This window comes from Acipenser ruthenus, chromosome 14 (genome assembly GCF_902713425.1).
Source record: "Acipenser ruthenus chromosome 14, fAciRut3.2 maternal haplotype, whole genome shotgun sequence".
Classification (NCBI taxonomy): Eukaryota; Metazoa; Chordata; class Actinopteri; order Acipenseriformes; family Acipenseridae; genus Acipenser; species Acipenser ruthenus.
Window position 1 is genome coordinate 35,356,091 of NC_081202.1, and position 17,374 is coordinate 35,373,464.

General features: G+C 40.9%; 1 protein-coding gene across 5 annotated transcripts in view; it reads right to left on the bottom strand.

Moving 5' to 3' along the window:
- The window catches only part of LOC117973509 (FYVE, RhoGEF and PH domain-containing protein 4-like), a 122,633-nt gene that overhangs the window by 4,726 nt on the left and 100,533 nt on the right, over positions 1-17,374 (bottom strand). For all 5 annotated transcript variants that reach the window (XM_058986459.1, XM_058986455.1, XM_058986456.1 and 2 more), the window contains 10 exons: positions 15,533-15,622; positions 13,896-14,041; positions 12,484-12,640; positions 7,541-7,679; positions 5,983-6,041; positions 5,391-5,537; positions 3,280-3,452; positions 2,192-2,222; positions 1,630-1,725; positions 898-1,023 (listed from right to left, as the gene is read on the bottom strand). In XM_058986459.1, the coding sequence (XP_058842442.1) occupies positions 898-1,023; positions 1,630-1,725; positions 2,192-2,222; positions 3,280-3,452; positions 5,391-5,537; positions 5,983-6,041; positions 7,541-7,679; positions 12,484-12,640; positions 13,896-14,041; positions 15,533-15,622 (1,164 nt within the window). The remainder of the gene's footprint in view (positions 1-897; positions 1,024-1,629; positions 1,726-2,191; positions 2,223-3,279; positions 3,453-5,390; positions 5,538-5,982; positions 6,042-7,540; positions 7,680-12,483; positions 12,641-13,895; positions 14,042-15,532; positions 15,623-17,374) is intronic.

Sequence of the window (17,374 nt, forward strand, 5' to 3'; positions counted from 1 at the left end):
CCTTTGTGTTGTATTGTACCTGAAACAGGGAAACCCTTTGTGTTGTATTGTATCTGAAACAGGGAAACCCTTTGTGTTGTATTGTATCTGAAAATGGGAAACCCTTTGCGTTGTATTGTATCTGAAAATGGGAAACCCTTTGCGTTGTATTGTACCTGAAACTGGGAAACCCTTTGCGTTGTATTGTACCTGAAACTGGGAAACCCTTTGCATTGTATTGTATCTGAAACAGGGAAACCCTTTGTGTTGTATTGTATCTGAAAATGGGAAACCCTTTGCGTTGTATTGTATCTGAAAATGGGAAACCCTTTGCGTTGTATTGTACCTGAAACTGGGAAACCCTTTGCATTGTATTGTATCTGAAACAGGGAAACCCTTTGTGTTGTATTGTACCTGAAACTGGGCTAAACGACCTCGTTTGTAACATTCTGGTTCTATAGGAAAAAACTTCGATACATTGATAACACAGATGTTTTTTCGCATCTTTTCTGTTCTAATAGACACTGCTGTTTTCAAACATATAATTAATGTTGAAGCCAGCTACATTTACAATGCTACCTAAAGAAGAGAGTTATAGACAAAGACCAAATGATTGTTTTCAGAACTATCATTTTTCAAGCTAGTCATGAGGCAAAGAAGGGTCTTTCTGACTATCCAAACTTCCACCCATAGCATCTATGGGGAGCAACGGAGATATGGGATTTGAATGACAACACTCTTATAAAAGTTTCTCATAGTAAACGAAGCACAGTGAAAGCATGGTAAAGCACTGGTAAGCAATGTCAATCACAGAGAGGTATGATAAAGCATATTAACAGACCTGGTAAGCTGTGGTAAATACATAGCATAAACATGGGAAAACGTTTGTAAAGGCCCTTGGCGGGCCGCTGCACTCACGAATCCACATGCTCTGCAGTGATGTCTCCTCCTGGTCAGTGCGTTGAAGGGCTCCTTGCACTTCATACACATGGTCACTTCGTTGTCTCGTATCCAGCGCGGGGCCCTTTTCCCCAACTCTGCAGTCTGAGAAGAAAACACTTTGCCATCAGCTGATTTCAATCTGTAGTTTAACATGTGTTACCAAGAGTCACAAATCCATTGGGCTGACCCGTCAGTGCAAAACCAGTTGCATATCTACAAGAAGCAACTTTATGCGGGGAGCAGGCTTCACTGTTGAAAATAATACATCCGTGAGACTCTTGCAAGCAAAATAAAAGTCCCCTTTTATTTGTAGGTTTTGATCAGAAACAGAAGATGATCACAGTGCAACTTCACAAATATGACAAAGTCAGAGAGAACACAAATAAAGAAAACAATGCATAGTCTGCAGCATGACCGAGTATTGATCCGCTAACTAGCTCACCTCCTCAATGATTACCCATAACTGGACACCAAGCCTTGTACTCTATCCGCTACTTGGGTGTAGATATGCAAATTGGCTTAAAATCAAATATTAGATCTTAAAGGTGTAGCTATTCATTAGACAGAGGTTCAATACAGTATCACAATGCATTCTGCCATACTTCTCCATTCCACTGTAAAATACCTGATCAGGAAATTATACTTTTGGTGCATTAAGTTTATTATTAAACCTGTGCAATGAAAAGCAGACAGAAACTGAAGACTTACTGAAACTTCCAGAGGGTGCTCCTCTGGTTCCTTTGCTATGGCCATTTTGAAGGTCTCGTTCTTTTGATGAAAGATATCTATTGTTTTCTGGATGGCCTGCAAATACAAAGAAATGTGTTTTAATTTTAATATTCAGTAAAGCAGCACAATCAGTGGCACCTCTTCCTTTAGACAGCAGCAGTGTGGAGTAGTGGTTAGGGCTCTGGACTCTTGACCGGAGGGTTGTGGGTTCAATCCCCAGTGGGGAACACTGCTGCTGTACCCTTGAGCAAGGTACTTTACCTAGATTGCTCCAGTAAAAAAAAAAAAAACAACTGTATAAATGGGCAATTGTATGTAAAAAAATAATTTGATATCTGTATAATGTGAAATAATGTATAAGGTGATACCTTGTAACAATTGTAAGTTGCCCTGGATAAGGGCGTCGGCTAAGAAATAAATAATAATAATAATTGACAGTGTGTTAATGACAACAAACAAGGCTGGTTTGACGTGTTAACTGATAACTCTTGACTAAGTTTTAATGGAGGCAATGGATATAAGACAACATTAAAGTACCTACCATTATCCAGTCGATTCTGTCTTGTTCAGAGCTATAATTGTAAACGAGATATTCATTAATAATCAAGAGACAACAAACACAAATATTACAAGTGAACAAACTTGATACTGACACCAATTGAACAATTGAACTGAATTGTTTTTGAAAAACTACAAATACATTAAAACCTGTCATTCGCTCAGCAGTTACATTGAGTAAGGTTACATTTTCTAACCAATTTTTGTGCCATTTTAAAATGTCTGTGTTCAATAACATATTGCAAGCTCTGTCTTTAGTGAAGTTGCAAAGGGTGCAGCTCCTAAAATAGGTTGTTAAGTGTTTATAAAACCTGGTAAGAGACCACTTTCAGGAACATTCCACCAAAGGGACATATTCCAATGCTGTTGGTTTCCACTTATGACTGCTTTAACCCTTTTTTTCCCTGGATATGACTGCAGTGGTAGCTGGGGTTATCTGAGACACTCGTGGTAGTTTTGAAGATTTCTTAATCTTCTTTGTGTATTTCTAAATTCCTCACTATTGAGTGTTTAATAGTTACGGATGACTGTCCTGCTTCTCAAAGCAGCCTCTTGCTAACCTGGACCAAGCAATGATAAGGAAATGCATGCAGATAGCAGCTGTACAAAACAAACTTCTATATTGTAATTGTGTGTGTACAATATCGATGCCTCTTTTTTATAGATTTTTGATAGAATGTACCCATACAAACAAACAGAAAATATAAAGACTAAACAATTCCTTTTTTAGCGCTGTACGGATCAGTACACAGAATAAAATCACTGATCTGAACGTGGTCTGGTCCCAGCTGGTTTGGATTAGCGAGACACTTCTGTAATTTGAAAACCACGCTGTACAGTTCCTTATAAAGGTTTCCCACAGTAAAAGCAGAGCAAAGTGTAATAAAGCACAGAGAAATTATGGTAAAGCATAGGTGAGCATGGTAAAGCCCACAGCAGTATGGTAAAGAATATTAAAAACATGGCAAACCATGTTAATTATAGTAAATGCATAGGAAAAGCATGGGAGACATGCAAAAATACTGTGGTAAACTTTTATACAGGTCGTCTCTGTCTTCGGTTACTTCTCACCTGGCCTGGAGCTCCAGTGTCCGCTCCTTCCCAGACACCTGGAAGGTGTACGGATAGTCTTCATTCAAGGTCTCCAGCACCTTCAGGTCTTCAATGCCCAACCTGTTCCGGATGGTGAACTTCTGCCCCACTAAGCTGAACTTTGGCACACAGTACAGCAACATGTTGTTAAACTGCGAGGAGAAAGCAGAAACAAAACCTTCAATAAATTGTCTGAGAAACAGAGTTGGCGACTTTTTGGATTTTTTTTTTTTTTTTTTTTTTAATTAAAAATCAGATTTATTTGATTTAAATCATTTTTTTTCCTTAATTATGTAATTTTTTTTGTAGTACTGTAGTTGTAGCTCTACAGTACCTCCAAACTGTAAATTTAAGGATGTTGGAAATGGTGGTTTGTGAATAGTTACATACCAAACTAAATTACTCAATCTTAAATTAACATATAAATAAAGCAATGTGGCATCCTCTAAATGTAAACTACAAGAATTTAGTGATGGAGTACGCCAGAGAAAAATACCCCTCACTCACCCCAGTCATTCTTTTCTTTTACTTTTCTTTCTTTGATTTCCTCTTTCTGTGTCAGTCCAAACAAACACAGTTGTTGCTTAGGACTACTTTGCTTTTTATAGTGTGTTCAATTGTTAAAGTTCCTGATTGCACCACTAAATAAACCTGGTTTCAGCGGGTCTTAACACAGTGCTCAACTGTCTATTTGGGACCCCATTGCACTGTCATCAGAATCGCTTTGCCGAATATGTTAATGATGGGGCAGGCGCTCTATAACGGGGCAAGACATGTCTTCTTATGTCTTCGGTCCATTATGCGCCACAGAATCGGGGGCAAGTGCTGTTCAGCCAACCCTGCTGAGAAATGAATGATTTTTCATGATCCTATTTAAAGTCTTTCTTGGCTTTCTTGAATCCATTAATTAAGCTTCCATGTCCGGGGGCCACAGGTTCACCCTATTTGGAGTTCGCATGCAGCCTATAGGCCTCTGTTTTCACACCGCTGGTTTACTGTAGAGTCATTGAATTTGCCATGCAGCCTTTAACATGATATTGCAATGACCCTTTTCTACCAGCAGATGGATCTCAATTCCATCAGTCATAAATTGTCAATTATAGAAACTGCGGCTCTTCACTTATTTAGAAGATGTGTTCATCTGGTCAAAGCAGAGGGCACAATGAAAAAAACATACATCTCTCTCTCTCTCACTCTCTCTCTCTCATACAGTGCACCCTCGCTATAATGTGGGTCTCAGAGGACACACAATGTGAGCGTTATAACTGAAGAGCGTTATAAACGGGGTAGGGGGTGGGGGGCGCCGCGGGACACAACAACACATACCTGACTAAAATACAAAATAAAATAACTCCCTCTCTATAATGCACATATAATGAAGCAAAAATGTAACTTTCTGTGAATTAACCATGCATAAAGCACCATGTAATGAACGCTATATTTTTCACACACACACACACAAAAAAGGTAACATTCCCACTCGTCATTATAATGAGCAGTTTTTAAACTATAAATAGCCTGGTTAAAAGGCGTCGGGAGTTCAGTTCGAAGCGAAAGACAAGCAAACCAAGTGCGAGAAGGAGAGAGGGTCGGGAGAGGGGAAGAGGGAATGAGCTCGCCCCAGGTTCGGCTGCCAGAGCGGGGCTGAAGCGAAGGTGAAGAGTCTCGTCTGCAGCTCCTCTCGCAGCAAAAAAGTAAATACATTAGGAAAGATAACCACGTAATAGGCCTAATATTTATTTGGTTATATAACAAATGCTAAATAAGATGTCTGTGTTATAAGTGCCAGCGCAGCTTTACTTCAGTTCAGATATTGTATCAAAAGAGAGAGACAGAAACAGAAGTTAGACTGAGAAGTTGTTTACAGTTTGAACAACACCGGTACAGTATACTTTCTATTATATATATATATCATTAATAAGCCGCTAGAATACAAATGTCTAAACGGTGTGGAATAAAAACTGCTAGTAGCAACTTTTGAACTAATACTAATACAAAGAGGGCTGAATTTGGACTACAATTTGTCAATTTCAGTAAACACTTCTGCAGTTTCTGCCAAGCCAGGATGCTTGTCTTGATTACAGACTTACCAAGACCAGATATCGTTCCTGGGCGGAGGCATTGCGGGCTGCAAGCTTCTGGATCTGTCCTTCTTTAATGAACTCATTGGAAGGGTTGACTATGTCCTCCTCATCACCCAGCATCTCGTACACTTCCAGAAGCTTCTTCAGATTCTCCTGTGAGTGAAAGAATATCAGTCCTGGGTGCTCCTCACGCTCCCTGTGTCACTCAGGACAGGGGTAAGCCTGGGTGCTCCTCACACTCCTGTGTCACTCAGGACAGGGGTAAGCCTGGGTGCTCCTCACACTCCTGTGTCACTCAGGACAGGGGTAAGCCTGGGTGCTCCTCACACTCCTGTGTCACTCAGGACAGGGGTAAGCCTGGGTGCTCCTCACACTCCTGTGTCACTGAGGACAGGGGTAAGCCTGCGCTTCTGCACTCTCACCCCAGGAGGTGATGAGAAAGAACAGGGTGTTTACAATGTCCATATGCATGCAATTGAATTCTTAAAGGAGAGTAAAGTCGGGGTAAAACACTGAAAATTAGAAGCTCTAGTTATTTAGTACTGATCTGTATTTTTATTCTATCTGGGTTTTTTTTATATAAAAAAAATGCACTCACTGATTTTCGAATTGAGCTATTTGAGTGCGTGGCAGCGGTAGAAATAATTTCAAGTGACTCTGGAAAAGATTTAAAAAAAAAACAGATTTGGTTCAAACATGAGCTAACATTTAAATAACACAAAATGAAGAATTAGGAGGTACAATCAGCAACAAAATTCCTAATCTAATCCTGGACAGGCAACTAACAACAATTAATGCATTGCAGGAATGGAAATAAGACTCCAGTTGCATAGCAGTTTCACCCATTCCAGGTTAATACAAGCTTGATTAGCCACAGTGTAGAGGTAACAAGCTCAGGTGTGTCTTAATAAACTCACAGTAAAACAAGGAAAGGATCAAACTGCTAAATTAACAGGGAGATGCCAGTTTAAAATGCTCCAACAAATTACAAAGTAGCTCTTCAAAATGAGGACAATGGCACTTAATGATTTTTTATTTTATTTAGTATAAACCTAAAAAAAGAATTTGAAATATTTTTGCAGAGAGTATTTCACTTATGACTGAAAATATTTAATTGCCACTTGTTGCAATAACATTTTGAACTGGTCTCACAGACCCCGATAATCTTGTTATCTTAGCTAAAGCAGTTTAATATGGTGTCTGTGAAACCAGACAACACTGCTGCAACTGACTGAACCAACATCTTTTTCAGCACTGCAGAAACTCGCCCCCAGAAATAGTGAGTGGGAGGTCTCTGACAGACTGAAATAAAACAATCCTGCAAGACCTGAGAACCACAGCCAGCCCCATGCGAGAAGAAGCAGAGGCAAGACTGTGAAGATCAGGCACAGCAGAGGCAACACTGTGAAGATCAGGCACCGCAGAGGCAACACTGTGAAGATCAGACACAGCGGAGCAGGACTGTGAAGATCAGACACAGTAGGGCAGGACTGTAAAGATCAGGCACAGCGGGGCAGGACTGTAAAGATCAGGCACAGCGGGGCAGGACTGTGAAGATCAGGCACAGTGGGGCAGGACTGTGAAGATCAGGCACAGTGGGGCAGGAATGTGAAGATCAGGCACAGCGGGGCAGGACTGTGACGATCAGGCACAGCGGGGCAGGACTGTGACGATCAGGCACAGCGGGGCAGGACTGTGAAGATCAGGCACAACTCTTTATTGACTGACACCTTGAATAAGCAGCCACAGGTTAATTCATGTTTTACTGTATGCTAGTTGTCTTCTTATAAGTCAGTTCTGTACTGTACTGTGCTGTGCTTGGCTGTTACCATTGTAATTTGGCCCTATTTCCCCACTGTTGGATAATAAACATCTATTACATTGCATTAGTCTTTTTAGTATATTTCTGGACCACGCAGCCCCCTATGTAACTATACATGTATTGTTTAAATGCTGTTGGCTACTCTTTAGATAACTTGAATGAGTTATTCAATACCATCGTTATAAAACCCTGAAGTTTTGTATATTCTAAGAAAGAGTGAAGGAGCTTGCTAGCACTGTTAGGGTTGTTGGTATTAGTCCTATTTGGATTGTTTCAGTCCTGGTGGTATTAAGATCTATTCCCTGTGGGTAATAAGGAGTGGTATTGGGCTCACTCTCTGCGTCCTTGCGGTCTGAGGACTCCTGCGGCAGCTTCTTCAGGTAGTCCTTGAGCAGCATCTCGTAGCGCGGCACTCTCTGCACCGGCTCCAGCATGTGGTGCTGCAGGGTCAGGCTCCCACACACCTCCTGCTTCTGCAACACAACACAGCAGAGCTGCCGTCAACACAGGACAAAACACTGGACACCTTCAGACAGCACAGGACAAAACACTGGACACCTTCAGACAGCACAGGACAAAACACTGGACACCTTCAGACAGCACAGGACAAAACACTGGACACCTTCAGACAGCACAGGACAAAACACTGGACACCTTCAGACAGCACAGGATAAAACACTGGACACCTTCAGACAGCACAGGATAAAACACTGGACACCTTCAGACAGCACAGGACAAAACACTGGACACCTTCAGACAGCACAGGACAAAACACTGGACACCTTCAGACAGCACAGGACAAAACACTGGACACCTTCAGACAGCACAGGACAAAACACTGGACACCTTCAGACAGCACAGGATAAAACACAGGACACCTTCCGACAGCACAGGACAAAACACAGGACACCTTCAGACAGCACAGGACAAAACACTGGACACCTTCAGACAGCACAGGATAAAACACTGGACACCTTCAGACAGCACAGGATAAAACACTGGACACCTTCAGACAGCACAGGACAAAACACTGGACACCTTCAGACAGCACAGGACAAAACACTGGACACCTTCAGACAGCACAGGACAAAACACTGGACACCTTCAGACAGCACAGGATAAAACACTGGACACCTTCCGACAGCACAGGACAAAACACTGGACACCTTCAGACAGCACAGGATAAAACACTGGACACCTTCCGACAGCACCGGACAAAACACAGGACACCTTCAGACAGCACCGGACAAAACACTGGACACCTTCCAACAGCACAGGACAAAACACAGGACACCTTCAGACAGCACCGGACAAAACACTGGACACCTTCCGACAGCACAGGACAAAACACTGGACACCTTCAGACAGCACAGGACAAAACACTGGACACCTTCAGACAGCACAGGACAAAACACTGGACACCTTCAGACAGCACAGGACAAAACACAGGACACCTTCAGACAGCACAGGACAAAACACTGGACACCTTCAGACAGCACAGGATAAAACACTGGACACCTTCAGACAGCACAGGACAAAACACTGGACACCTTCAGACAGCACAGGACAAAACACTGGACACCTTCCGACAGCACAGGACAAAACACAGGACACCTTCAGACAGCACAGGACAAAACACTGGACACCTTCAGACAGCACAGGATAAAACACTGGACACCTTCAGACAGCACAGGATAAAACACAGGACACCTTCCGACAGCACAGGATAAAACACTGGACACCTTCAGACAGCACAGGACAAAACACAGGACACCTTCCGACAGCACAGGACAAAACACAGGACACCTTCCGACAGCACAGGACAAAACACTGGACACCTTCAGACAGCACAGGATAAAACACTGGACACCTTCAGACAGCACAGGACAAAACACTGGACACCTTCCGACAGCACAGGACAAAACACTGGACACCTTCCGACAGCACAGGACAAAACACTGGACACCTTCCGACAGGACAGGATAAAACACTGGACACCTTCAGACAGCACAGGACAAAACACTGGACACCTTCAGACAGCACAGGACAAAACACAGGACACCTTCAGACAGCACAGGATAAAACACTGGACACCTTCAGACAGCACCGGACAAAACACTGGACACCTTCCGACAGCACAGGACAAAACACTGGACACCTTCCGACAGCACAGGATAAAACACTGGACACCTTCAGACAGCACAGGATAAAACACAGGACACCTTCAGACAGCACAGGATAAAACACAGGACACCTTCCGACAGCACAGGATAAAACACTGGACACCTTCAGACAGCACAGGACAAAACACAGGACACCTTCAGACAGCACAGGACAAAACACTGGACACCTTCAGACAGCACAGGACAAAACACTGGACACCTTCCGACAGCACAGGACAAAACACTGGACACCTTCAGCCTGACACGTGGAGGCAGAATCCCAGAAGAGATACTAGCCTCAGGGCTCATTAACTTCATCTTCATCTCGTAGAGTAGGGCCTGCCAGCATCAAGCATCAAGGAGGGAGGAAACTTGTGTGTCTGTCTAAATTGTATTTACTGAACTGAAGGTTACTCTACGTAAAAGTCACCCAAGGAAATCATATTACATGACTGCGGCAGAGTGCAGCTTTTACAGCTCTGTGTATTGGTTGTATAGAGTCATTGTAACAAAAAGGAAGTAGCATTTAATTACATCTTCATTGAGAGGAACAGTAGTTATCAGCTCTCTATACAGCAAGGATAGTTTATGTGTTTTCAGGGTATTGGCGCAGCAAAAGTAAATCAATAATTTGTAGTTCCCTAGACCATTAGGTGAAATGTAGAAAGTCAATACCTCTCATACAGTAAGAGAAATAAGTCGCCAAAGTAAGGTAAAAATGCCCTTCTCCTTTTTCTCCCAACGTATTTTTTTACAGACCTCAGGCACTTTTATCCACGCATATGTATATTACAGGACATCAGAGTTTAATGACAATTAAATTGTTTTCTCAACATGGAAATATACTAGGGAACACATTCATTTTGACATCTGTATCATCTATATTAAATGATTTATTGATATTTTAAACTGGACTAGTCGCACACAACGCACACCAAAAAAAAAAACATTTTTGAAGACCCCAGGGAGTTTTATCCACGCATATGTATATTACAGGACATCTGAGTTTTAATGACAACTTGTTTTGTCAACATGGAAATATACTAGGGAACGCACTTATTGTGATGTCTATATATCACTTATATTAAACGATTTATTTCTGTTTTAAAATTGAACATTTGCCTGCAAAAAATATCTTTTTTTTATATAAATATAAAAATAGGTCTGACGTGTGGGATTTGAAACTATACCCTTCAGTTTGCAAGCGTGTTGTGTTATACTGTCAGTGCTACACGATTAGTTGAGACTAGCGGTCTTCACGAGTCTACCCGGCCCCGAAGACCCGAGACCCAACCCATACCAAACGAGTCGGGTCCGATTTTGTTTACTCAGTAATACACAAACTGTCGACTACAATTAAAGAGGCTCTCTTTGGCACTAAAAATCATGGTTTATGGTTCCAGTTGCGTGGATTGGCTTCCCCCAGTAGCACATGACACGGCTTGCAGAGCGCAGCAGCAGACTGCTCACAGAAAAATGGAAGTCTGCGGTGTGGGAATCATTTGTTGTTATTGTGGACAAAGAAGGAAAACAAGTTTTGCAAAACACACATTTTACATCTCAATTCCATTTGCTCTTGTGTTAAATTTGTAATAAAATCACACACTTATGAGATAGTACTTCAGTTCATTTGATTCAGATAATGTATTTGTCTTTGAATCTTCTACACAAACATATTATATATTTAATTTTACAGTCCTCTGTTCATGATGGAATAAACACTGTCTGTAGTTCAGCCACATTTCCATGTTGACTGGGAAAAAAAACCACTGCTTTAAATACTGTGTCTAGTCTGTGCATATACTAAGCTGGGGAAAGGAAAGTGTTCCACTGTTTTTTTGGGCCGGGTTGGATCCGGGTCTAATAACAAGAATTTTACATCGGGTCGGGTAAATAATTGTCGGTTCGGGTTACTTAATTTGGACCTGTGAAGACCTCTAGTTGAGACAAGCAGTATTTTGAAAGATGAATCTCAGCCAGCTGAGACTTCGAGACTTTGTTATATTTTGGAGATTTTTCAAGTCATCATCATCATTCTGAGATTCTGATTTTGAGCTCTGAAAAATGTTGGTTTCCTGTCAGTGTAACACTCATTGTGGTCCCTATTGGCGCAAAGAAGTGCAGTTCCTCTTGATACTGTTGATAAGAGTAACGCTATTTGTGGTCCCCACTGGACAAAAAGGAATGCAAATTTTTCTGAGTATTAGCTATGCTGAAGGATAGACTATATATTTGGTAAAAGTAAACCATTAATAAATATTGAAATAAATTATTACATAAATCAATATAAAGACATTTATTTCTTTCTTTATATATGTTGATATTTATTTATTTATTTTTCACTATCATATAAACACTGCCATTTAATACTGTATGAAACAAAAATAAATACTCAACAGTTCAATTGTATATTTGTGAATATTTTTGTACATAAAGGTCGTCATGCTTTCATATATTTTTACTTTCAAATAAAAAAATATATTGTACCGACCCGGACAATTGCTTTGTTGCAGGACTTGTTGCCTGTTCAGTTTGTCTTTTATATGTTACATGTATTGTAAGGGGAACGGGTCACGCCATTACTTAGCATGGGAAGGGTGTGAGTGAATGAGTGGGGAGAATGTGTGGTGTTGTTTTTTGGGGTTGCAGAGCATGGATATGACTGGCTGATGAGCCTGACAGCGGCGGGAAACTACAGGGTTTAAAAAGAGGTGGGGGTCAAGGTTGTCCCAATTATTTCTACTAACTTGGCTTGTGTTTTTCATGCGTTCAATCCGATTTTCTTGTGCCTGAAAAACACAAGTCAAGTTAGAAGAAACAATTGGGGCAACCTTGGCCCCCATCGGTTTTACAGTTGTGCCTATTTGCTTTGTGCTGGGCAAGGTTGCCCCAATGGTTTCTTGAAACTTGGCTTGCGTTTTTGATATCTCCACTTTAAATGGCTGGGCCCTTTTAATAACTTGGTGTTTTTTCACATTTCCAGTGTGTTTTTGTTTCAGATTATTATTATTCTTTGAGCAGACAGTTACAATATTCTCCCTGCATAATCCTGTCTGCAGTGGTCACTGTAGCTGAATGTCCTGGATGATGGTTTTGCAGTGGTCTGTCACTGTACCTGAATGTCCTGGATGATGGTTTTGAACTGCGGAGACCTGTCTGTCCAGACCTTCAGCAGCTCCATGGCCTGGTCGAAATTCTTCACATATTCTCCATACATCTTCAAAAAGGGGGTCAGCTTCTGAAGGATGTCACCTAGCCGTGGCGTTGAGGTCCTACACATGAATCAGACATGAATATAACATTAACTTATAAAGTTGTATTTCTTTCATGTTATCAGAGAATTCATGATTTCTGTGAAATGCACCCATTGCTGTGTAATATGCAGTTCCCCATGAAAATTGACATTTCTGAAAGAATAGTGTAAATATACATTTTTTTTTTCACTTAAAAATAAGTACAGCAAACATTTGCCTTTTGGATGCACGACCTGTTACACTGCATTTAGGAACCTGGCAGTCGGTTTAGTTTAATAATTGAGCACACCGCATAGACAAGCACGATTTTTAAAAAATGTCTTCAATGAAAAGGACACCAGCTGCATCAAAGATCAGAAATATTTCTGCTAAAGATCGCTCTGACCAGTACAGGAAGGGGACATTTCACGTGTCTGTTGTTATTTTTACATTTGTTTATGTTTTTATTTTGTTTGATCATTTTTACTGATGGTTAAAATAGAATATCTTTAAAAGATGGACAAAAAAAAAAAATCCTGAAATATTCTACAAATTTAGCATTTACTGTTTTTCAGGTAAGCATTTAAATAGTTAGGAACATTTGTTCTTGTATAATAGCTCTAGAATGTGACTACACAATTTTTTCTGCTTTCATAAATATGTTTAAATCATGAAATATCTTCAAACACCTATTTTTAGACTATGAAATGCAGTGAAATAAGCCATTTTTACCGTGAAAATAATACAGCCCTAACAATAATGTAATGGCATCTATTCTAATGTCTATTGCATATTCTAAACCCTTTCATCTTGGATATATTCACAGATTTCTCTACTGTGGAAAGCACGCCTGTTCTAACACATCTTAGCCCCATCTTGCTGTTTCTGTGATGCTCTCTCTCCAATGCCATAGATCCAGCACGTGTTCGATTTCATACTAGACCGCCTTGACCGTGCCAGAGAGGAAAGTAAATGAATACTGAAGCCTGCAGCGCCTGGGATTCCCAGTAGATCTCCCATCCAAGTACTAGCTAGACCAGCCCTGTTTAGCCATGGCAGGAAATAGGACTCCAATTGCATAGCAGTTTGATCCACTCCACGGTTTCACTATTATGAGTTTAAGACGACACACCTGAGCTTGTTACCTATAGACTGTGGCTCATCAAGTTGTATTAAAACCTGGAATGGGTGAAACCGCTATGCAATAGGAGTCTTATTTCCAGCCCTGTTGGCTTCTGGAGATCAGATCCGTGGGAGTCAAGCAGTCGAAGGAGTTCACGGTGGTCTCTCTTACCATTCTCCCATCCGCTTCTCCAGCTCCGGTAACAGGAACCGCCCATGGAAGGCGTTGATGGAGGAGATGTTGGAGAAGATGTTTTTTACCACGTCCACTGGGAACGTACCCTTGTTGGCTTCTTCCATCAGTTTGGCACAAAATACCTGCGAGTGACACAGACGAAACAACACTGATGGGGGTGTCAGGACGTCTGAACACTTCGAGATAATGACAACCAGGTAATGCGACTGATACTTTCCAACAGCGTATGTATAACCACTAGGGACTTTTTCTTTCTGATTGTGTCATTGTGGGTGGGGGTGTTTTCAGTGTGGGATTTTGTGGTCCAAAAACCCCACAAAAATCGTACCTTGTAAGTACAGTCAACCCTTTTTGGTATCACTTCAAAAGGGACTGAACTTAAATAGTGACAACACACAAAGTTTATCAGTGCACCAATGTTATGCAATAAAAGTACGAAATATTGCATAGACTACAATAGTGATCTTTCTCAATGTAGAGTCTATTACACTGTACAACACATTTTAATGATTATAAACAACCTAGATTTCTTTGATCTTTTATTTGAATCTCTTTTTGTCGAGTTGGTCACTGTGTTAAATGGGCTACTCACACATGGAGTAAACATTGTGGTTAACACAGGAAGTTCACAGCCATGTGCAAACTGTTACTCAGACACACCGCTTTCTGGTACTTCTCTACTCCACTTCTTTAAGGAACTTCAGCTTTTAGAAGCATTAACTTCGTCCTCTTTGTATGCAATCATCAACTATATATATATTTTTTAAATCATACTACAGTTTTCAAATCATGTTATACTTGGATCCGAAGCCATGTTGTTAAAGACTTGGACTTTGTATTTGTGTTTTATATAAGCAATTTATAGTGTTGTGTAATAAATATTTCTACAGATGCGCTGCAGTCCTTTCCTAAACACACAGCATTTTAAGCACATGGTATTTTGCAGAAGGTCTTTGTGCCCCTTTCAATATAAGTTAAGTTGTGTGAAGGGTCGGGTGTTCCTTATTGTAGAAGAGATATCATCTCGTGCGGTTTGAGTGAGAGATCAATGTAGTGAAGCTGAGCGAAATGATGGCTCTTTTAAAAAGAGACACCCTACGCACAAAGTATTCACTTATTATAAATCACAAAAACACAGATTGTACACATGAACATAAAGTGTCACTGTTTTTTAACTTTAGAATTGTGCTGTTGTGTGGACGGGATGACTTCGGTACAGAAGATGTACTGAAATGAACAGTGATTGGTTGATTTCTTATACTATACAGTACATACTTTGTATTGCACTACACTTAGACAACATCAATAGATAGAGTTATTTGTTTTGAGCACAGTGGCAGCCAGACTCTGACAATAACCATGCCATTACATAATGACATGGTAATTACCAATAGTTCATAGTCTCACATGGTAACTACCATGTAATTACACGGAAATAGCCTTGAGAAGGACTGCTTGTTGTCTGATGAAATTACATGGCAACTGCATGGTACATTTCCATGTAATTACACATGTATCCACTTGTAGTTACTATAGTATGTGAGAGCAGTAACGATTGATCATTACCATGTTATTATGCGGTTACTTAAGCCCTGTAATCTGATGGATCTCACCTGGTCTAGGAGGTTTACTCGGGTGACGTAAGCTCTTTCCGTTTGTAGAAGTTCCCTGGCGATCTTGTAAATTTTCTGTTCATTTGTTTCCTGAAAAAGAAAAGAAAATCATTATTGTAATCAGAAACCACTCCCGCAAGCCCATTTTGATCAATTAATTCATGTTTGCAATTCACCCTGAGTAATGTCAGCTTGAAGTACATAATTCAATGTTTGTATCTTCACTATAAAATCAGTGGATCAAGGAGGGGCTTGTGTCAGAGTGAAGCGCTAGGATAGGGCTGTCACTGTGCTCTAGGATAGGGCTGTCACTATGCACTAGGATAGGGCTGTCACTATGAACTAGGATAGGGCTGTCACTGTGCACTAGGATAGGGCTGTCACTGTGCACTAGGATAGGGCTGTCACTGTGCACCAGGATAGGGCTGTCACTGTGCACCAGGATAGGGCTGTCACTGTGCACTAGATACATTTGTTACACAAATAGAAATTCAAGGTTAAAGGTCACCACAAGCTGAATAATCACAGGTTTTTTTACATCTCATTTTAAGGCTGATGAGAACATGCCGTTAAATGTCACAAAAGTTAAAATGATTGACACATTAAAATGTTGAATTCAAGACACTACTGTAGCAGGCCCTGTAGACACACTGACACATTCCAGTGGGAAGATTTCAGTTCCTGATATCTGTTCCGGTGCAACCAAAACATCTGGGTGTTTAACTTTTTACTTTAAAAAAGTCTACCAGAGGATAACCAATTAATAGTTCAGTGTTGCATTTAATGAACAAAAAGAATGGCCATATACAGTTTAAATATATTACTGTCATTTATAGTAGACCCTGATATTTTTGTGATGCAGCCTCTCTGAGATGTCCTTGTATCAACTGGCTTGTATCAGATAGAATTAAAATTCCACTACATATTATAAAGAATACAGTGTAGGGTGCTGTATAATATACAAGCAGATTTTCATACACTCCAGGTCAGAGCAGCCACTTGTGGTACAACTCTGACCTCTCGAGGGGTGTAATCCAGCATATACTGAACTCCATTGTCTATTGTGTTTTGCTTCTCAAGACAAAAGCTAACACAGAAATGCTCTTTACAGGACAGATTCTTTTTTATCACGAGTAACAAAGATACAGTAACTGTTATGGTCAGAAGTTAAACTTCTGTTGCAAGACAAAGTATTTCCTCAATGAAATGTATAGTGCGGACAGTGATGCGCTGTCGTTACGGATTCTGTTCCGTCGATGATATGAGATATAGAGCGGACGGTGATGCGCTGACGTTACGGATTCTGTTCCCTGTCGATGATATGAGATATAGAGCGGACGGTGATGCGCTGACGTTAAGGATTCTGTTCCCTGTCGATGATATGAGATATAGAGCGGACGGTGATGCGCTGACGTTACGGATTCTGTTCCCTGTCGATGATATGAGATATAGAGCGGACGGTGATGCGCTGACGTTAAGGATTCTGTTCCCTGTTGATGATATGAGATGTTGGCTCTTTTGCATAGTGGTTAAGATGCTCGCTTGCAGTGTGCGGGGTTGGAGGTTTGCGCCCAGCCCCCACCCTGTAACAACGATATAAATAACATCCTTAACACAATATAGAGGTAGAAGCTGACAACAGAACAGCGCTCTACAGGTTCAGAGACCAGTCTCGTTCGCAGAGTACTTTACAAGCTTCAATCGTGTTGCTCACTTTATTATACAAGTATATCAGTGACACACATCCCGCCAAGTCTCTAAATACAAAATTACAGCTACCTGTAATACGATGAAGTACATCACCATTATGTTTGCACATGTATGGACAGATGGTCGCTTCCA